This window comes from Phocoena phocoena, chromosome 15 (genome assembly GCF_963924675.1).
Source record: "Phocoena phocoena chromosome 15, mPhoPho1.1, whole genome shotgun sequence".
In the NCBI taxonomy this organism is placed as follows: Eukaryota; Metazoa; Chordata; class Mammalia; order Artiodactyla; family Phocoenidae; genus Phocoena; species Phocoena phocoena.
The window spans coordinates 12320447-12343788 of record NC_089233.1 but is presented as its reverse complement, the minus strand read 5'-3'; the positions used below and the strand labels follow the sequence as shown (position 1 = coordinate 12343788).

General features: G+C 37.7%; 1 protein-coding gene across 2 annotated transcripts in view; it reads right to left on the bottom strand.

Annotated features, from left to right (window-relative positions):
* AUTS2 (activator of transcription and developmental regulator AUTS2) overlaps window positions 1-23342 on the bottom strand; it is a 1117528-nt gene that overhangs the window by 622713 nt on the left and 471473 nt on the right. For both annotated transcript variants that reach the window (XM_065892407.1, XM_065892408.1), the window contains exon 3: window positions 94-195. In XM_065892407.1, the coding sequence (XP_065748479.1) occupies window positions 94-195 (102 nt within the window). The remainder of the gene's footprint in view (window positions 1-93; window positions 196-23342) is intronic.

Sequence of the window (23342 nt, the reverse complement as noted above, 5' to 3'; positions counted from 1 at the left end):
GGGGATGAGAGTGGTGGAAAATTGAAATCGGACCCAAGGGATGTGTGACCTGGTGGTTTTGTTTAGTTTTTTGTTTTTGTTTTTTTAACTTACATCGCTGAGCCTTTCCCGAGAGCTGCTCCTGTGGAAGCCCTTGGATTCTCCACTGGCACTTTCACTGTCACTGTCCCTGCAGCTGTTCTGCCCTGGCTTGAGCTAAAGGCAGAAGAAAAGAGAAAAAAAGAAAAGTGTCAGTGATCTCACACAACTGCTCCTTCACCCCTATTCCTTAAGCCTTGTCAAAAGTGAACAGTTTAAGGTCCTAATCTTTAGCATTTTTCTCAGCTTCTGAATAGTACCATGTAAGCTGCCTTAGAAAGAAACATGGAGGGTAGGATAAGTACAACATTTACCATAAAGTGTCAATGTAGATAAAAGACTGCAGCAGCCCTTCAATAAACACTTGAAAAGTTTAACATAAATCTTGGAGGGTAATCTTTCCTGAGATTTTTCCAATCTAGGTTATACCAAATATGATTTCCCATCTTATTTCCTCTGTCCTCTTCTGGGGAAAAAAAGAAAGAAAGAAAGAAACAACAGGGACTTCCTTGATGGCACAGTGGTTAAGATTCCCCCTGCCAACGCAGGGGACACAGGTTCCATCCCTGGTCCGGGAAGATCCCACATGCCGCAGAGCAACTGAGCCCATGCACCACAACTACTGAGCCTGCACTCTAGAGCCCACGAGCCACAACTACTGAGGCCGTGGGCCTAGAGCCCATGCTCTGCAACAAGAGAAGTCACCGCAATGAGAAGCCCGCGCAACGCAACAAATAGTAGCCCTGGCTCACTGCAACTAGAGATATCCCGCACGCAGCAATGAAGACCCAACGCAGCCAAAAAAATAAAAAAATAAAAAAAAAAAGAAATGACGAAACAGAATATAAAACAAAGGTTTCTTCTCCTCAGATAAGATGATGAGATTCTGTATATTATCCTTTATGCACTAGGGAGACAATGATCCTGTTTTTTGAGACAATATTCTAAAGATATTTTAAAATACCAAATTAAGGCCTACAGCTTAAGTAAATTAAACCAGCATCCATTCAACAAATATGTATTAAGTACCACATTTGAGTCTGATAGTAAGAGCTAGAGATATGGTGCTTAACCAAATTAAAAAGTCTCTGCTCTTACACAAAGCTTACATTTTAGCAGTTTCTACACATTTACTTGGCTCTGATTTTCACGTTCAGGATGCTGTACACATTTAGCCAGATCTGGTTTTCCATTCAAAATGAACAAACACACAAAACACAAGAGCAAACCATTAGTCTATACAAGACTATGAGTCAACTTCATATGGACCATTAGTCTATAATGTCATCACCAACCACATTTGCAGAGAACCCAAGCAATGTGATATAAGTTACAACACATGGCACCTTCACAATGTTCTCAATCTAGCAAGAGAAAGACAGTGCAAGACAAACAAATATAGAAACACAAGGAAATACATACATCCTAAATGATAACCAAAAAACGAGTCAGTGATGTTAGGAGGAAAGGTGATGTCTGAAGCCTTGGATTTTAAAAGCAGATTGAGCTCATACAGCTGAAAGGGGAGGAAAAGATACTCTTGATGGGAGAAAGTTAGAAAGAAAAGACAGGGAAAGCAACATGCTAGGAAATGATCTTATCTGAAATAGAGATCCTTTCGGGAGGAAATAGGAAGAAACAGGAGGGAGACGGGCATGGATCAGAGCATGGAAAGTCTCAAGCAAAACACAAGCCCCATATTTCCGGGTAGCAGGGAACTTCAGAGAGCAGAACAGGTAACAGGTAGCAAACCTTTTGCCTGCAGGTTTTCATGTGACTCTGGGACCATCGGGGAAGATGAACCAAGATGAATGGAGAATGAATCCAAATCAGCATTCCTTGTACCTTTAATGTGCCTCTTTAAAGACTGCAGTTCAGACCTAACTTTTGGTCATACCATCTAATCAGCTATTGCCAAATCCCCCCTATATAGAGGGCATTGTTTTTTGATTTCAACCTTTCTGCAAATCCACTTTTACCACTCTCTTCTAAAATCCCTTTCTCCAGGAAGTCTTCTCTAATGGAAGCAAGAAAAATGATGCTAATTTTACTTTGTATCCTTCTGAGCCCTTAAGCACTTAGTTTCCTCTTAAATTACTGCTAAACCTGCTAATTCTCAATTAATTCAGATGCAAGCTATATGAGCCTTTTCTTATTACTGTGGAATAAAAGTTCAGAATATTGTCATTCTCTTCAAGTTCTCATCTTTACACTTGTAATGAAGGGGAATTTAATCTAAAATGAACATCACTTCCTCTCAATCGCCTGAACACGCCACGCCCATTCCTGCCCTACACTTCTTCACACTAGATTTTCTTAATCTGGAATGCTCACTCTCACTTTCTCTGTACTTTTCAGGTCAAGACTTTTTTAAAGCTCAGATATTGTCTCTTCCACTATGGTCTTTGAAGAGCTCTTTCTCTGTATATTTGTTTTTTGACATATGCCTTCAAATTCTAGCAAGCATCTCATTCTTCATTGATAATTATGATAACATTTTCAAGTTTTAAAAGGTCTACGTTAAATATATTTATACTGATGATAAAATCTGTATGTGGAGTTGGCTCTGTAATTCATAAGCAACACCAGAACTCTTATCTCACTGGATCTCTGAGGTAAGTAGAGGCAGGTAAAGCTAACTCCAATGTATGGATGAAAAAATGTGTAGAGGAAATGTGCTCAGAATTAGGCAAGAGATCTAGGGCTAACCCCATGTCTCCACTGCCTACTGCTCTCTTCATTTTAATTCTTAGTGCTTGTTTAAATGTTTACATTTAACCTGGAGATAATGTTTCAGTGGTAGACTAGTATTCTCCACAGAATATACTTTCAATACATCTGTGGTAACCAACCGCATTCACAAAGAAAGAAATCTTATTAGGTAACATTTGAGCAAGAGATGTTTATAGGGACTTCCCTGGTGGCACAGTGGTTAAGAATCTGCCTGCCAATGCAGGGGACACAGGTTCGATCCCTGGTCTGGGAAGAACCCACATGCCGCGGTAAACTAAGCCCGTGCACCACAACTACTGAGCCTGCGCTCTAGAGTCTGCAAGCCACAACTACTAAAGCCCACGTGCCCTAGAGCCCACGTTCCGCAAAAAGAGAAGCCGCCATAATAAGCCCCACGCACCACAACAAAGAGTAGACCCCGCTTGCCGCAACTAGAGAAAGCCCGCGCGCAGCAACAAAGACCCAACGCAGCCAAAAAATAAAAAAAAAATTTTTTTAATTAAAAAAAAGAAAAATCATTAAAAAAAGGGATGTTTATAAAAACTAAGTCCTCCAACTTCGAAGAGAAATAAACATCTAGGTGGGAATTAAGGGTATAAGAGCATCAAGACTTTTTCCTAATGTTTCAAGAGGCTTAACAAAATCTGGACTTTGCATTTGGGTCTTTTCCATGTTTCTTCATGGAAGGAAAATGATGACTTCAACAAGGCCCAGCAAGAGACCCCTGTGGCCCTGATGTAAGTTATCTGACTAAATGTTGTTCTAGGCTAAGGGCAAAACCCCAAGAAAAACTAAGAGGAAGCAGCTTTCTAGCCTTGCCTGTGTCCTACCAGCAAAAGCACTTCAGCGAATTCTCTTTGGAGAGCCTTACATAAAATCCACCCCCACATCACCCCTTTTCTCCTCCAAAGCCAGGCTCAAGTTTAAAGGAAACTTAGGATTTTAAGCTGTCAGACAGCTCAATATTTCAAAGAAATAGACTGACTACAGCAAGTACTAAAGCTAAACCACAAGATATCAGGCAAAGAAGTATTCCTTCCGAATCCCATGAATACGTTTAAGACTGGCATTTTCAAGCACATCCAATGGATAATTGGGGTAGCATAACTAACACAGAAGCTGTAATCCTTCACCTGAAATTCCCAGCTATTACTTACAACCAGAGACATTACAAAGGCCAGGTGCTGGCTTAAACATTTAAAGACCTAAGAAAAATCAATCTGCTTGCATTGATTTATCCCAGCATCCATGGCATCTGTTATAAGAAAGTTTTTGCTATAAATGATGCAATGAAATTTCTTACTATCCGCCTTTAGGTATTCCAGGACCTCACTTATTTAAAAATTACTATAGGGCTTCCTTGGTGGCGCAGTGGTTGAGAGTCCGCCTGCCGATGCAGGGGACACGGGTTCGTGCCCCGGTCCAGGAAGATCCCACATGCCGCGGAGCGGCTGGGCCTGTGAGCCATGGCCGCTGAGCCTGCGCTCCGCAACGGGAGAGGCCACAACAGTAAGAGGCCCGCGTACCAAAAAAAAATAATAATAAATAAATAAATAAATAAAAATTACTATAATTCACTCTCTAGTTCCAGACGTTTCTACCCATTAGGATATTATATAGTTTAGGAATTGGAACTAGAACAAAACAAAGTTAAAGGAACCTAGCATCTGGCATGAGTGGCAGTAATTCTATCAGTAAGATTATCACCTTTTATAAAATATAAGAAGCCATCTTGTTTTCATTAGATTTCATTGTCAACAATATATTTTCCAAACTCTGAGACTGCATTGTCATTAGAGTTAACTGTTATTGATGGCTAATTAGGAAAATAACATTCCATGGTTTTATCATGGCTGATGAACATGTAAGAAAGTCCCATCATCCTGGACTGAGGGAAGTAAGGTGGAGCAATTCTGTGCACATCTGCTAAGATTTGTTAGCCAGGCTATGCCACTCTTTTCAGCTTGAGTCTGGAGAGTCCCAACAAGATGCTAGATGTTCAGAAGGTGTCATTAACCCTTCAAACAAAACTCTCAAAATGATGAAGTATGTAGAAGAGATACCTATGCCTCGAACTCTAGAGGAATGATGTGAATTATGAACTGCAATGCAGAAGAGCATCCGAAAGTAATCTCTCACCACAGTTTTGGTTCCTCAAAGCAGCATAAATCTTATCTCAGACTGCTGAGTTTTCCTGTAGGGATCTAAATGAACCCTATATGATGTTTCTTAAAGGTGCCAATAAGCACCGAATCTTCTTTTATTCAACAAAATTTTATAATATACCTTCACTAACATCAAAGCAGTAAGTATTTAATCTCATAAAAGTGTTGTTTTATTGTTTCCATATAAAACTGTTCCCAAGTGGAGAAAGTTTCATAGATTGAGTGGCATTTGTACTGTTTTATTGCTTAGGCTTTAAAAGGTATTGCAGAACCAAAGTAAGTAACTTAATGAAAAGGCTGGACACATCAAAACGAGCTAGTGGGAAATAACTACTATGAGCAAAATTACAAAGCTGAACACAAAAAACGTTTTCTTAAGAAATAAACACTGTACTTTTAAATGCATAATAACAAGTTGTGACAGAAAGATAAAAATTAAATTCTGGAAACTAGGGTAGTGCAAGGAATTTCTGCGAAATTTCTCTGGGATCATAGAATCAGAAGTTATATTGTTATTGTTTTTAATAGAAAAAGAATTTTAAGGATTTGGTAATCTTAAAGTTAATCACTAAATTTAGATACTAAAAGGATCTGTTTCCTAAGTTACTATTGAATGTAAAAGAATTAAAACATAATCAATAGAGAAATGGAGAAAAAATAAGGGAACTAGCAAGAGAGCAAGCATATGGCTAAGTATATTGATTATAATAACAATAATATACATGGATTAGGCTCCCATTTTTTAAAAAAAGGCAAGGATATCTAGTTTGTATTGGGTAAAACAAACAAAAATGTATTTGTTAGTTATAAAGCACTCCTAAATTTTAAAAGAGAAAAAAGACCAAATATTCTAAATAAATGGCTAAAGTCATATGTCAAAGGTAATCATTTTATAGTGATAAAAGGTATAATCTTTACCTTTTACACTTCTGTTCTTTATACTAAAGTATAAAGATATAAACCTTGATATCCCAATATAGTAACTAAAATACATCTTAAGTAATAAAGGAAATCAACAGGAGTTGGGAAACTTTAGCATGCTACCTAACAGACAGTAAGAAAACAAAACAATAGAAAGGGACCTGCAGTTAAAGAACTCAGTTTGACTCAGGCAATACATAGTAAATTTGGTAACTTATATAGACCACATCTTCTAGAGCATCCATGGGACATTACCACAGACTGAAGGTGTAGTATTACCACAGACTGAAGGTGTAGTAAGCTACAAGAATATCAGACTTTCAAATTTTAGAAACTACATGAACAGCCTTCTTGATGGTAAAAATTAACGACATTTTAAACTAAATATCCATATCACCTAGAGACTTTAAAAAAAACTTTCAAAATATTTTTTAAAATTCTCTGCACAATTAGAATTGAGTCAGAGAGAAAATGACAAACATACCATCTAAAAATTAAGAAAATGAAAATTATAAATATGTCAGTAAAACATTTTACAAGATCTGTAAATTCTGTGCTAGAGATTAACTCATGTATTTTCTATTAAATTGGAAGTAACAGAAATAAATAGCCTAATTATAGGGAACAAAAAGTAGTACAACAATAAAAAAAGCAACTATGGGGAAGATTAGAGGGCGGAGTTTCTAAAGATGAAAACTACATAATGAATTGGAAATTAAAATATTGTACAATTAACAAATTAGAGTAAAATTGGGAGCAAAACCCACAAATATAAAAGAGACATACTTCTTATATATCTAGAATAAAAAGATATAAAAAACAAAACCAAAAAAAATAACGTGATATAATTACATAATAATAATGTGATAATACAATATACAATGTGAAAATAATATAATAATATGATTATCATTACAAAAATGTGATAATGAACACATTCTAAATTATAATAATAAACATTATTCTATGGTGGTACTGATGAAAATTATACTAAACTAACTTTAATTTTTTAAAAATTTTAACAAAATTTGATCTAGAGCATGAAAAAAAAATATGTAAAGCTAATCTGTGCCCAAATCTGACAATAACAAAACAAAAAGAGAATTATAGGATGATCGTCTTAATTTAAAAAGCTGCAAAATTCTGATGAAATGCAACAAATTCAACTTAACAATAAATTTAAAAATAGTCCACCAGGAACTTCCCTGGTGGTGCAGTGGTTAAGAATTTGCTTGCCAATGCGGGGGACACGGGTTCGAGCCCTGGTCCATGCCATGTAGCAACTAAGCCTGTGCGCCACAACTACTGTGGGCTGCGCTCTAGAGCCCACAAGCCACAACTACTGAGCCCGTGTGCCACAACTACTGAAGCCCGTGCGCCTAGAGCCCGTGCTCCGCAACAAAACAAGCCACTGCAATGAGAAGCCCGTGCACCACAACGAAGAGTAGCCCCCACTCATCACAACTAGAGACAGCCCACGTAGCAATGAAGACCCAACGCAGCCAAACATAAATTATTTTTTTAAAAAAAGCATCTAATTGACGTATACAAAACACTGCACCCAACAATGGCAGGAGACACATTGAAAAAATAATAATCCACCAAATTCTAACAGAATTTTGCACAAGAATGTAAGAATCCGCCAACTTGCAAGTGGGCACAAGGGAGATTTTTGAGGTGACGGCAAAGCTATAAAATTGGAGTATAGTGATGGTTGTACAACTCTATAAATATATTAAAAAACAAACTGTAGACTGATAATGAATAAATTTTATTATATATAACAAATATTTTAATAAAGCAGTTTATTTTAAAAAGGAAGAGGTCCCATCAGTTTAATCTTTTACTCCAGAAAGAGGTCCCTAGTTGAACACTTACATGATTAAATCAGGCTAATGAAGCAACAGAACCCTTTCTTAAAGTCAACTGTCCATATAAAAATTTAATCATGGGAATAAACAGGGGGCAAGTATCTTGAGTGCCATCTTGGAACCCTGCCTGCACAATAGGTTTACAAAGACAAGAAAAGGAGAAACTGCTTCTTAATCCATGTATCATAAAATCACTCCCATGGGCTTCCCTGGTGGCGCAGTGGTTTAGAGTCCGCCTGCCGATGCAGGGGACACGGGTTCGTGTTCCGGTCTGGGAGGATCCCACGTGCCGCGGAGCGGCTGGGCCCGTGAGCCACGGCCGCTGAGCCTGCACGTCCGGAGCCTGTGCTCCGCAACGGGAGAGGCCACAGCAGTGAGAGGCCCGCATACCAGAAAAAAAAAAAAAAAGTCATGATAACATACCTGACTTTTCATTTCCTACCAAAAGAGAAGTCTAAACTACAAGGGGGAAAAGAATGCACAAGAATGAGATTAGAGAGAAAAGCGTGTTTGTTTGCCATTCCTTGGGTATGACTGTGAACTGAAAGATAAATCTGTTTTCATATAGGTTCAGAAATCCACGCATAATAAATGTATGCAATGCAAGAATAATTTGATGAAGGGATGTTTGACTGCTTTGGTATAGTTTCTAGCCTTCTGATAATGAGATTTTGATTATTAAAAAGAGATTCTGAGACAATATCATTTGGTTAGTAAGGATACACAAAGCTTACTTTTTATATCTTTCTATAACAAAAGATGTTTTTGAACAGTGTTTTAAACAGCCTTGCATTCTTTAAAATAACCATTACCCTCAAGTTTAAAATGTTTTCTGACTTTTGTTTTTCCCATTCTACTATGAAAATATCCAACTGAAGTCTGAGGAGGCAAATATGTAAGATTAGTCTGTCATATCTTGTCATCCTAGAAAGACATTGTCAAAGGGACTTGAGAGCCAAATTTAAGGGGCGCCCACTAACCAAAGATGGGACAATTTGAGTATTAACAGCATAATAACACAATGAACTGAGACACATCAACGTGTTTAAATACGGAAGCATACAATTATATTAAAAGAAAACCAACCAACAAATACCTTATTGATTACCTTTGGAGGACCTCCTGAGAAGGATAAAATTAAGCAAAGAACCAAGCATCAATGGCTACTATCATCATAAAAATAGAGAAAACAAGATAATACATCCCTCCTAATAGAGAACACACCACCACCATTAACCCCCAAAATATAACCTGAATCTGGGTCACCACAGATTATACTACAAGCTTACAGGAAATATAAGGGATAAGAGCACATGTTAAACCACACACCAGGCGATACAATCAGCAAAATCCAGAGATCACCTGATAACCTCAATGAATAAACTGCAAGGTAAATACGGAATAAGAGTAGGAATGAGATAACAAGACATATAAGACATCTCAACCACTTGCCATGTATAGATCTTATTTTAAACCTAATTTGACCAAAGTAATTTAAAAAGTGATGAGGCAAACTCAGAAATATGTACATTGACTAGGTATTGGTGATATTAAGGAATTATTGTTTGTATATTTCTTTTAAAGTATATAGAACTTAAAAAAATTTTTTTTTCTGTGAATCCGAAACTTCTAATTTATCCCTCTCCCTGTCCCTTTCCCCTTTGGTAACCACAAGATTATTTTCTATGTCTGTGAGTCTATTTTTGTTTTGTAAATAAGTTCATTTGTATCTTATTTTTTAGATTCCACATATAAGTGATATCATATGATATTTGTCTTTGCCTGACTGACTTATTTCACTTAGTATGATAATCTCTAGGTCCATCCATGTTGCTGCAAATAGTATTATTTCATTCTTTTTTATGGCTGAGTAATATTCCATTGTGTATATATAACACGTCTTCTTTATCCATTCATCCGTCAATGGACACTAAGGTTGCTTCCATGTCTTGGCTGTTGTAAATAGTGCCGCTATAAACACTAGGGTGCATGTTACCTTTTCAAATTAGAGTTTTCATCTTTTCCAGATATTATGTCCAGGAGTGGGATTGCTGGATTATATGGTAGTTCTGTTTTTAGTTTTTAAGGAGCCTCCATACTGTTCTCCATAGGGGCTGTATCAATTTACATTCCCACCAACACTGTAGGAAGAGTTCCCTTTTCTCCACACCCTATCCAGCATTTACTATTTGTAGACTTTTCTATTTAATAAATTTATTTGTTTATTTATTTATTTATTTTTGGCTGCATTGGGCCTTCATTGCTGTGTGCAGGCTGTCTGTAGTTGCAGCAAACGGGGTGCATTGGGCCTTCATTGTGGTGCACAGGCTTCTCATCGCGGTGGCTTCTCCTGTTGCAGAGCATGGGCTCTAGGGTGCGCAGGCTTCAGTACCTGTGGCGCACAGGCTTAGCTGCTCCACAGCATGTGGGATCTTCCCGGATCAGGGCTCAAACCTGTGTCTCCTGCATTGGCAGGCAGATTCTTAACCACTGTGCCACCATGGAAGCCCCAATTTGTAGACTTTTTGATGACGGCCATTCTGACTGGTGTGAGGTGATAGATACCTCATGGTAGTTTTGATTTGCATGTCTCTAATAATTAGTAATGTTGAGTAGCTTTTCATCTGTCTGTTGGCCATCTGTATGTTTTCTCTGGAGAAATGTCTATTTAGATCTTCTGCCCAGTTTTTGATTGTTGTTTTTCTTTGTTTGTTTGCTTTTTGACATTGATGTCCATGTGTATCTTAATGTCTTAGTTGGCTCAAGCTGCCATAACAAAATACCATAGACTAGTGGCTTAAACAACAGAAATTTTTTCATAGTTCTGGAGGCTAGAAAGGTAAGTTCAAGGTTCCAGCACGGTCAATTTCTGGTGAGAGCTCTCTTCCTGGCTTGTAGACAGCCACCGTCTCTCTGTGTCCTCATATTGAGGGGAGAAAGAGAGTTATCTTTCTAATGACTCTTCTTATAAAGAACATTAATCCTATCAGGACCCTACTCTTATGACCTCATTTAAACTTAATTACTTCCTTACACCAAATACATTGGGGGTTAGGGCTTAAACATATGAATTTGAATTGGGTTGGGGGGGCAGGGAGGCATAATTCGGTTCATATCACTTAGCAACCTGCATACCATTAAACATCACCAATTACTGACTACTTCATACTAGGTTACATTACTTTAAGGAGGACAGAAATGAACTTGTTTGGGAAACACTACAGTCAACTCTTTTGAGAAGCTGCGAACATTTTTCAAAGGTGGGATGGGTCCCACATACATATGTTCTAGAATATTTGAGATCCCTATTTTAGACTAAATTGTGTCCACCCAAAATTCATATATTGAAACCCTAACTTCCATTATTTCAGAATGTGACTGTATCTGGAGACAGGGACTTTAAAAATGTAATTAATTTGAAATGAGGCCGTTAGGGTGGGCTCTAATCCAATCTGACTGATGTCCTTATAAGAGGAGACTGAGACATAGGGAGAGACATCAGATATACACATGCACAGAGAAAAGGCCATGTGAGGACATAGTGAGAAGACAGCCATCTACAAGGGAAGAAGAGAGGCCCTAGAAGAAAGAAAACCTGCCAATACTTTCATCTTGGACATCTAATCTCCAGAAATGTGAGAAAATTAATTTCTGTTGTTTAGGCCACCCACTCTGCGGCATTTTGTTATGGTAGCCCCAGAAAACTAATGTAAGTCTTTAAATTTTAGAGTACAAACATCCTGGTTATTATTTTTCCCACCTTAGAAGAAAAGTCAGTGAATCAAGACAAAACAAAGAAAGCCAGCTACCTTTTCAAGATCCTTTTACAAAAAATTCTTGAAAACATTTTATTCAGTATCTCTAATTCTTCTCCTCCCATTCTCTGTTTAACCCATTCCAATGAGGCATTTGTCCCCATAGGCCATGAAATTGCTCCTGTTCAGCTCAACAAAAAGGCTGTCAGAAGCATTTGCAGATCTCAGGGGTAAGAGACCCAAAAACTGTATGTCTAAGTAGTTAAAAGTCATAAATAGAGCTAATACAGTGTTAAATAAAATATGTCTTATCCTCTGACCTTTCTTACATGAATGTTCATAATGACTCTGAAGGTCAGGTCTTACTTTAGAATCCTGTACTCCTTGAAGTTTCTTGACAGAATGTCAAGTGCAGAAGAACCAGCCCCTGGCTTAGTATCTTTCTTTTCCCATCTATAGTTCTGTCCCACATCTCAAGAAGCCTCGTCTGCACATGGGATAATATCCCAGCCCAACCTCCAGGCTCCATCCACACTGCCCACTTTACCCAATTCCCACTAGCAGTGCCCCCAATTCAAACCTGGGCATATGCATGGCTCTGATGCAGTCCTCTCTCAGGCAGATAGACCTAGGAAATAAACTGTGAAAGCCACATTGAGGGTATTTGGGCTATGAATTCGGGAGTTCCAGATACCTAGTAAGCATGGTGTAGAAGGGGAGTGGTGGGCTCCAAGTGGAGGGTGGGGTGGTGGCCCTTTGAACTCTTCTATTCTGGAAAGGGGCAGGGCTTAAGGAGGGCCAGAGCAGGGCAGAGGGAAAAAGTCTGTCCTGGCTGGATTTAAAGGCAGTACCAGTCATCAATTACCTACCAATGCTAAACCTAGTGGTCACTGTCAGTCCCCATCTTATTGATCTATCTAACAGTTGCATCCGACAAAACTGATCATCCTCAAAGCACTTTGCTTCACTCCTGCTTTGCCTCCTACTTCTCTGGCCACTCATGACACTTCTTAACATTAGTTCCCCAGGGCTCAGTCCTTGGACTTCTTTTTTCTCTCAATACTCACTACCCTCGATGATCTCATCCAGTGTCATGTTTTTAAATACTACCTATGTGCTGATGACGCTTAATTTGCCTCAATGTCTTCCCAAAATTCTAGTCTCCTCAATCCAGCTGCATCTTCCAATTTCACTTAGATGTGAACAGGCATCTCAAACTTATAATGACTAAAGTAATTTTCTCAACGTTTCCCTATTGTTGTTAACAGCAACTTCACCTTTCCAACTGCCTAGGCCAAAATCTTTCCCTCTACGGTTACCACATTGCTCAAAGCTACCATCTTCACTTACCTGGATTAAAACAATACCTTCCTATCTAATCTCCTGCTTGTGCCTTTGCTGTCTATTTCCATGTATCTCTCCCAGGAGCAAGAGTGCTCCTATAAAAAAGTAAGAGTAATGACAAAGGTCATTACAATGGCCTACAAAGTAGCCCCCACTCTGTCTGGTTCCCCCATTGTTTCTCTTGACCTCTTTTTCTACTACTCTCTGCCTTGCTCAGTCTCCAACAGTTTTACTGGCCTCGTCACTGTTCCTCAAATAAGCCAGGCTGGCTCGCACCTCAGGGCCTTTGCACTTGCTGTACTCTCTATTCAAAATGTTTAGCCCCCAAAGGCACATGGCTCACAACTGGCCTTCCTCAGACCTTTATTTAAACATCACTTTCTCAGTGAGGACTTCCCAGATCATCCTATTTATGGTTGCAACCCTGCCTCTACTTAACACCGGCTAATGTTTTCCTATTTTATTTGTCTTCTGTCTCCTCCAAACTCATTTCCCACCCCAACCACACTGCAAGTAGTTTATAAGGTACATGAGGGACTTCCCTGGTGGTGCAGTGGTTAAGAATCTGCCTGCCGACGAAGGGGACGTGGGTTCGAGCCCTGGTCCAGGAAGACAGCAAATATAGGAGAGCAACTAAGCCCGTGTGCCACAACTACTGAAGTCCGCACGCCTAAAGCCCGTACTGGGCAACAAAGAGAAGCCATGACAATGAGAAGCCGGCACACCACAACGAAGAGTAGCCCCCGCTCGTCGCAAATAGAGAAAGTCCACGCGCAGCAACGAAGACCCAACACAGCCAGAAAAAAAAAAAAAAGAAAAAAGGTGCGAGTACCAGTATTCTTACCTGTTTTGTTCACTACTACATCTGCAGAATCTAAAACAGTGCCTAGAATTTATTAGATGTTCTATAAATATTTATTTAAACAATCAATATGCATAATCTTTTAAGGCCTACAACATGTAAGTCAGTCTTGAAAATCTCCCACGAAATGGCCTTTGGAGCTGTTAACAAAGAGTGTGACTGGGTCATAAAAATCTAGTCCAGGATTTGCCAATAAGGAGAGCCTCAAAAGCTGAGTGGTAATATGAAAAGTGGCATGTGTACTAGTTAACTTATGGCCTCTGTAATCATATAAGCCTTTAGATTACTTATTCTTCAAAAAGTACTATTGCTGATTTTGTTCTTGAAACAGTGATCATATGTAATTTAAGATATTTCAGATAGTCAGGTATAAGATTATAAAATGAAAAGTAGCATATAATTGCAGTTAGTTTAATAAATCTTCATCCTGGCATTTGAAAATTTTAAAAGTACTTGTTCAGCAAAAGGTCAAAAACCACTACCAAGAGAAGTTAATAGCTCTCTTAGTATTATATATGCTTATTGATGGGACTGCCACTTTTAAATAATTTGGTAATATGAAGCATTTAAAAATCCTATTTAGTTTACCTTCTAACAAATGCTTTTAAAATAAAAAAATTATTTTTATTCTTTTGAAGTCAATCCAGCAAATACCTTCTAACATCCCATACAAAGACAGAAATGTTTAAACCTCTGTACTACCAAACACTGATATAATAATAAAAATAATAACAACCACCATCATATTTGTAAAAGAAACCCAATTGGTTATAGAAGTAAATATATTCTCCTGAGTAAATTTTTAAATGAGAAGGTACTTTCTAGGTACCTAAAAGTGGTATAAGCTTTGTCATAATAAAAAGTAATCATTTGTATGACCTGCAGTACCAGTGCGCTCCACTGGAAACATGAGCACTAGGTGAATTTTTTTTTTTTAACATCTTTATTGGAGTATAATTGCTTTACAATGGTGTGTTAGTTTCTGCTTTATAACAAAGTGAATCAGTTATACATATACATATGTTCCCATATCTCTTCCCTCTTGCTTATCCCTCCCTCCCACCCTGCCTATCCCACCCCTCTAGGTGGTCACAAAGCACCGAGCTGATCTCCCTGTGCTATGCGGCTGCTCCCCACTAGCTATCTATTTTACATTTGGTAGTGTATATATGTCCATGCCACTCTCTCACTTTGTCACAGCTTACTCTTCCCCCTCCCCACATCCTCAAGTCCATTCTCTAGTAGGTCTGTGTCTTCATTCCTGTCTTACCCCTAGGTTCTTCATGACATTTTGTTTTTCTTAAATTCCATATGTATGTGTTAGCATACGGTATTTGTTTTTCTCTTTCTGACTTACTTCACTCTGTATGACAGACTCTAGGTCCATCCACCTCACTACAAATAACTCAATTTCGTTTCCTTTTATGGCTGAGTAATATTCCATTGTATATATGTGCCACATCTTCTTTTTTTTTTTTGCTGTACGCGGGCCTCTCACTTTTGTGGCCTCTCCCGTTGCGGAGCACAGGCTCCAGACGCGCAGGCTCAGCGGCCATGGCTCACGGGCCCAGCCGCTCCGCGGCATGTGGGATCTTCCCGGACCGGGGCATGAACCCATGTCCCCTGCATCGGCAGGTGGACTCTCAACCACTGCGCCACCAGGGAAGCCCCACATCTTCTTTATCCATTCATCTGTTGATGGACACTTAGGTTGCTTCCATCTCCTGGCTATTGTAAAGAGAGCTGCAATGAACATTTTGGTACATGACTCTTTTTGAATTATGGTTTTCTCAGGGTATATGTCCAGTAGTGGGATTGCTGTGTCGTATGATAGTTCTATTTGTAGTTTTTTAAGGAACCTCCATACTGGCTGTATCAATTTACACTCCCACCTGCAGTGCAAGAGTGTTCCCTTTTCTCCACACCGTCTCCAGCATTTATTGTTTCTAGATTTTTTGATGATGGCCATTCTGACCGGTGTGACATGATATCTCATTGTAGTTTTGATTTGCATTTCTCTAATGATTAATGATGTTGAGCATTCTTTCATGTGTCTGGTGGCAATCTGTATATCTTCTCTGGAGAAATGTCTATTTAGGTCTTCTGCCCATTTTTGGATTGGGTTGTTCATTTTTTTGATATTGAGCTGCATGAGCTGCTTGTAAATTTTGGAGATTAATCCTTTGTCAGTTGCTTCATTTGCAAATATTTTCTCCCATTCTGAGGGTTGTCTTTTGGTCTTGTTTATGGTTTCCTTTGTTGTGCAAAAGCTTTGAAGTTTCATTAGGTCCCATTTGTTGATTTTATTTCCATTTCTCTAGGAGGTAGGTCAAAAAGGATCTTGCTGTGATTTATGTCATAGTGTTCTGCTATGTTTTCCTCTAAGAGTTTTATAGTGTCTGGCCTTACATTTAGGTCTTTAATCCATTTTGAGCTTATTTTTGTGTATGGTGTTAGGGAGTGCTCTAATCTCATACTTTGACATGTAGCTGTCAAGTTTTCCCAGCAACACTTATTGAAGAGGCTGTCCTTTCTTCACTATATATTCTTGCCTCCTTTATCAAAGATAAGGTGACCATACGTGCACGGGTTTATCTCTGGGCTTTCTATCCTGTTCCATTGATCTATATTTCTGTTTTTGTGCCAGTACCATACTATCTTGATTACTGTAGCTTTGTAGTATAGTCTGAAGTCAGGGAGCCTGATTCCTCCAGCTCCGTTTTTCGTTCTCAAGATTGCTTTGGCTATTCGGGGTCTTTTGTGTTTCCATACAAATTGTGAAATTTTTTGTTCTAGTTCTGTGAAAAATGCCAGTGGTAGTTTGATAGGGATTGCATTGAATCTGTAGATTGCTTTGGGTAGTAGAGTCATTTTCACAATGTTGATTCTTCCAATCTAAGAACATGGTATATCTCTCCATCTATTTGTATCATCTTTAATTTCTTTCATCAGTGTCTTATAATTTTCTGCATAGAGGCCTTTTGTCTCCTCAAGTAGGTTTATTCCTAGATGTTTTATTCTTTTTGTTGCAATGGTAAATGGGAGTGTTTTCTTAATTTCACTTTCAGATTTTTCATCATTAGTGTATAGGAATGCCAGAGATTTCTGTGCATTAATTTTGTATCCTGCTACTTTACCAAATTCATTGATTAGCTCTAGTAGTTTTCTGGTAGCATCTTTAGGATTCTCTATGTATAGTATCATGTCATCTGCAAACAGTGACAGCTTTACTTCTTCTTTTCTGATTTGGATTCCTTCTATTTCCTTTTCCTCTCTGATTGTTGTGGCTAAAACTATGTTGAATAAGAGTGGTGAGAGTGGGCAACCTTGTCTTGTTCCTGATCTTAGTGGAAATGCTTTCAGTTTTTCACCATTGAGGATGATGTTTGCTGTGGGTTTGTCATATATGACCTTTATTATGTTGACGGAAGTTCCCTCTATGCCTACTTTCTGCAGGGCTTTTATCATAAATGGGTGTTGAATTTTGTCGAAAGCTTTCTCTGCATTTATTGAGATGATCATATGGTTTTTCTCCTTCAATTTGTTAATATGGTGTAGCACGTTGATTGATTTGCATACATTGAAGAATCCTTGCATTCCTGGAATAATCCCCACTTGATCATGGTAGCACTAGGTGAATTAACTCTGAAGTTATACAGGGTGATTTTAGCACTGTGCCAAGGAGGTCCCCATACACTACGCTGTCCTGCATCACTCATTTGCATCCTTTGCCTGGCCTCTGAGGAACCTGAATTGGAGACTCAAGGTTTACAACAAACTTCACTACAATATAGTGATTTTCACTCGGCTCCAGAAGATTTCAAGTTATGAAGCCTCTCCCATTTTTAACCTGGACAAAATAGGCATAGGGAATGGGATAATTCAATTTTGAATGAGTGGCAGGTAAGGTAAAGAAAGCTTACATAGAGAGTCATAAATTTCCCCACTATCAGAAATTCTTGGTCGAAACACATGGCATTTCTCTAAGATGCAGAAATATTCAAGTACATAGTTTCCAACTCTTGGCATGATTTTACCTGATTTGCATAAATTAATGAAGAAAGAACTTGACCATTTTTCTTAACTGAACTCCGACATGAGAATACAAATACTAGACCCCTTGGAAACATAAACTGGAATCCCATGCAAAGGGAGGTGTGTTCTCTCCCTTGGAGATCCACCCATCTGGCAGATAAATAGAGATAAGATGACACTAGCTCATTTTCAGGGTGAGAACTTCAACACACCAGTGTTTGGCTATCAACATGAGGGAAAGGCTAGTAAATGAAGGGTCTGTTCTTGGCTCTTGCAGCTATATTGCTAACATATATTCTCACTGGTACCTAGAATATCTCATTGGCTCCATGTAACTAAGAAATGAAGCAATTAATGTGCCTACTCTAACAGAATATGCAATCTTCGTATTATTTCTAAGAATCAGGAAAGCTCTGTAAATTATATTTTATTTCCCAATTTACAGATGGAGAAACCAAACCAGAAAAAGACTAAGTAATCCTAACAAAGTCACAAAAAGCAGAAAACAGCAGAGGCAGGACTAGAACCAACACCAGCCTGACTCGATAAGGACTAGCCCTCAGTCGTTAGACAGAGCCAGTGGAGCATAGAAAGAACAACATGTCCTTAGAAACTTCAGCTTCCCTTCATCCCTCCAAATGTATAAAATCTCCCTTGATATTGAATATAAACTCATCATCAAGTTCTAAAGGAAAACAGCTCTATGACATCCTCGTCACGTCATGGAAAAAAAGAAACAACTCATCCTACTTAAAAAAGATAAATTGAAAAAGAATACACATAATATAGGCACAGCAGGTAGGAAAAAAAAACTACAGCTATTTGGGACAGTGGTGTGTTTTAAAATTCTTTTTCACTTCCACATTCCAAATTCCCTAAACTCTGAACAGATCAAAGTTTTACAGATTACCCCTCAAAAAAAAAAAAAAAAAAGACAAGAAACACAAATTAATAACTATTTAAGCATTCTGTTTCATCATGATAACAAACAGATGGTTTTAATATTCTGGAGGCTAATTCCTGAACAATTAAAAACACAGCAAGACATTAACATCTAATGAAACATTTTAACTACCAGTATATGCATCTGCCATTAATTCCCACACAGTAAGGTCTTGGATTTCCTCAATCTGTTCTTTATTAAGGAAAGTTTTTCCACTCTGAATTTAGTGAAGTAGAGAATTAACAACTGTTTTCAATCAGCAATCAGCAGGGTATTTCGCCAATGTGTACTGAAACCACGTACACTATCAGACTTAAATTTATTCTTATGATGGCTTTGATGTACACACATTCGCAATTTAAGAACAGATCCAGTTTTCTAATTAGGTGTTTTCTCCCCAAAACCCATGCCACATTAGCCCCTTAATATACAACAGAAACTCTCATTGAGCGGTTTCTAAAAACGGTATATTTGTCTAATAATGCAGCTGACTTTTGACTCAGACTGCCAAAAATATCCCAGACTGCAGCTTCTACCACTGTAACAACACGTAAAGGCAACAATCACAAGAACACTGAAAGACAACTAGACGTATCGCATTCTCATATCTGGCAGGTTAAGACAGTTACCAGTTACCAGTAAGCTGCTTTCATTTTTATGATTATAATAATACTGTACATATTTGTTTGCTATAATATAACTTCCCCCAAATTGTACACAATTTACCAAATTTAATTCTCACATAAATCTTCTGTGGTAAGCAAAGTAATCTGTCCCCATTACAGACAAAGAAATTAAAGTTCAGAGATGAATGACCCAGCCAAAGGCATCTACAGAGGTGGTGGTGAGCAGAGCTACATAATATGATCCTTGGTTCCTGGCTGAATACTGCGTTTATTGTCCTTAAGGCAGTGTCTACAATTTGCTGCACTAAGCTATAGGTTCTTCTCACAACAACTGTGAGGCAAACATAATTATTACCATTTTAAGGCAAAGTAAGTGGAGGCATGTTTCAACCCAAGGTTAAACAGATATGAAGAGGCAGACCTAGGGTTCACAGCCAGGCCTTTTATCCTAGTGTGTGTGTGATTCCACAATATTATGCTATCCTCCAGAGTGTCATTAACATTCATGGGCAATGCAGACATGTTATAACCAACCACAATGTGACTGTTCTTCTGGGCAAATAACAACATTTTGTAATTTAGTGACCAAATATTTCAGGGTGAGCAATTAGCAAATTAGCTATAAATAATTATTCTGATATCTTTGTAATGGAAAAAATTAAGTAAATACCATCACATATCTTGGGTTTTTTAAATTAATTGATTGATTAATTAACTTATTTTACCGGTCACACCACATGGCACGTGGGATCCTAGTTTTCCTACCAGGCATCAAACCTGCGCCCCCTGCAGTGGAAGCACGGAATCTTAACCACTGGACCGCCACGGAAGTCCCTATCTTGGTTACTTTTATAACTGTGTCTCTCAATTCTGAACAACTGATACATAATCTAATGTAGCTGAATCTTAATATATTAAATGTATTAATCTAGGAACTAAATTCTATAAAACTATTTCAAATTTCCTCACAGAATGACTAATAATCAAAATACGTTTTAATACGGGGTAGGATTGTTTTGGTCACATGAGACCCAGCCAAGCAATTAAGAATACAACTTCATTTACTTTAGCCATCTGAAGTAAGAAATTTAGATTAATTTAATGGTAAGGTTAAAACAATAAACTCTAATCGATAAGCTACTTTTACTTCTTATTCAAAATCTATAGGCATCAAGCAGTTCTTATCCGGTTTATAGCTTAACTGTTACTCCTAGCTCTGAATTTAGTATAAGATTATCAGAGGGGAAAAAAGTAGAGAAGCATGTAGCCTATACTACTTATCCAGAAAGCTCTGCTAAATTCTAGTGTTCCTGCCTATAATAAATATACACGTGCATGTATGCTATAGACTGAATGTTTGCGTCCCGTTCAAATTCGTATGTTGAAACCTAAGCCTCAATGTGATGTTATTAGAAGGTGGGGCCTTTGGGAGGTGATTAGGCTATGAGGTGGAGCTCTTATGAGTGGGATCAGTGCCCTTATGAAAGAGATCCCAGAGAGTTCCCTCACTCCATCTACCGTGTGAGAAAACGGGAAAAGAAGGCTATCTCCTCTGAACCACGAAGTAGGCCCTGAGCAAACACAGAATCTGCCTGCTCCTTGATCTTGGACTTCCCAGCCTCCAGGACTGTGAAAAATAAATTTATGTTGTTTATAAGCCACCCAAGTCTACGATGTTTTGTTATAGCAGCCAAAATGGACTAAGACAATGTACATATATATATACATACACATATACATGTTATCTAAGCAAAGAAATTACATTCTAAAACTACCTACATAGAGATGCCAGAGAGCTCATAGCTCGTTGTAAAAGGAAATCACCAAAAACACTAAATACTGCAAAGTAAAAAGACTGTATGCAGCATCTACTTCATACTTCTTTGCTCCTGTACCATGAAAGCTTAATGATGGCTTTAAACAAAAATGTTATGGATAAATACATAAAGCTACTTTTAAAACTACAAAATAATTGTGGGGTTTTGCCTAACAATCAAGATAAACATATTTTAAATGTATTATTTGCCAAATACTTAGCCAGAGCAATAATACAGAGAATATTTTTTAGAAGAATAAAAGGGTATATTGTCATAGCAATGACTAGTGATGACATGGGAAGGAAATTCAAGTCGGTAGAGAGAGAAAATATTTTTAGTGAAATGATATTTTATTTCCACGGGGGGGAAAAAAAAATAAATCCCTGATGACACATTAAAAAGTCATTATGAAAAAAAAAAAAAGTCATTATGGATACATATTTACTTACTACCTTTTTAGAAGAAAGATGGGGGAGGGGTCTGTACCTTTTTTTGGCAGTTCTCATGAAAATTCATAAGCCAGATGGCATTCAATAAATGTAAAGAGCTAAAGAATTTAGTTTTATAGAAAAACATCAATTAGCATAGGAAAATTAGCAATTAAATAATCATTATACAACATATCAATATTACTAACGAGTAAGCATATACACTAAATCTCTAATGTGAACTCTGTTAGAAACAAATATTTTTGAAGCACTGTTATTTTACTGTGAAAAGTGTATCAGTACTTCATTATAGCTATCTTTGGGTACCTCGTTACTGCTGTATTGTAACAAAGTCCTTTCTGGATCTCCTCAGAAACTACAGTGGTTCCTCAGCAACTGACCTTTGGCCCAAATTCATTTGCTTTTTTTATTCAAATTTTTAAAATTTATCAACTTTTTCTATACTTGCAACTCAGTTTGGTCGTCTTGAACAAAAGAATGGAACAGCCATTAAAGCTCTCTGCTTCCTGTGGTCACGTCTATGGGGTAATACAATAAAAAGAGATCTATTTAAGCTCCACTCTTAAAGTTCCATCCATAAGGATGTCAGACCAAATCCAAAAAGTACCTAAAGCACAAAGATAATTTGTGTAAAGATGGCTATAACCAAGCATTTTTGAAGATGAAAGACTGCAAATGCAAAAGACATTAAGATTCAAAAGAGTAGGAGTTCATGAAGTTCAATGAGAGATACAATAAGCACACAGCGGTATTTCTAAAATAATCATGACCAGGAGAAGAGTCACTATCGAAACAAATTTTAACCTTAAGGAATCTTCTTGTTTGAAACTTATGCTTTCTAAAACCCTGGAATACTATTTAAGCATATTTATTTATTGGCCATTTTTTATCGCTTTTCCTCTAACCCCCAACTTTCTATCACACTTACTTTCAATATGCTTTTCAAAGATAGTTTCAGATGGAATCCAAATCAGAGATATGAATATGTATGTAAGTAACTGAAGGGTGGATACTGCAGAAGAATAAACACTTGTACCAATTATGCCTTTTTATCATTTCTGTTCTAAAAGTTAATAAAACATACTTTTCCACAGCAGTGACTGGAAATATTACCAGAAGAAAATGTTTTCAGAACCTCACTTTTCTAAAGAGATCTTCAAAATTTAAGTAGACTTGTGATATCCATCCTTTTTATTTAATATTAAATAGGGTCTATAATTGAGACACAACATACTTATTTTGCCATACAAATGCAAAAGGTCTTCCTAAATGAAACCTTCTGATCTATGTGAAAGAATAAGCTATTTTCTATTTCCTGAAATCTTTGCTATCACTAGAGCAGAGAGAAGACTGCTTGCTGTGAAGCAAGTCCAAGAGGCAAGAACAAGAACCCCTGAGCTACAGGACCTTAAGCTGAAAAAGGACCCCCACCAGCCAAAGTCAATACTCAAAAACCTGTTACTCCAGTTACCTCTGGAAGAAATTCAATGAGTGAGAAACAGAAAAAAATCAGGGAAGATATTTAGATCCAAGAATTTTAACCTAAGTTGATTTTTCAACCAAAGGAGGGAAAGTTTACCTTTACCTTTAAGCTTTCAATTCTAAAAAAATATTGATTCCACACAACCTTTGGAATTGAATCCACAAGAACGTGTACCAGATTCCCTTTCTTACCTCCTTCTCCTAATCTCCAAAGCTAGATAAGGGAAAGGAAAAAGAGAGAGAGTTTTTAAAAGAAATGTT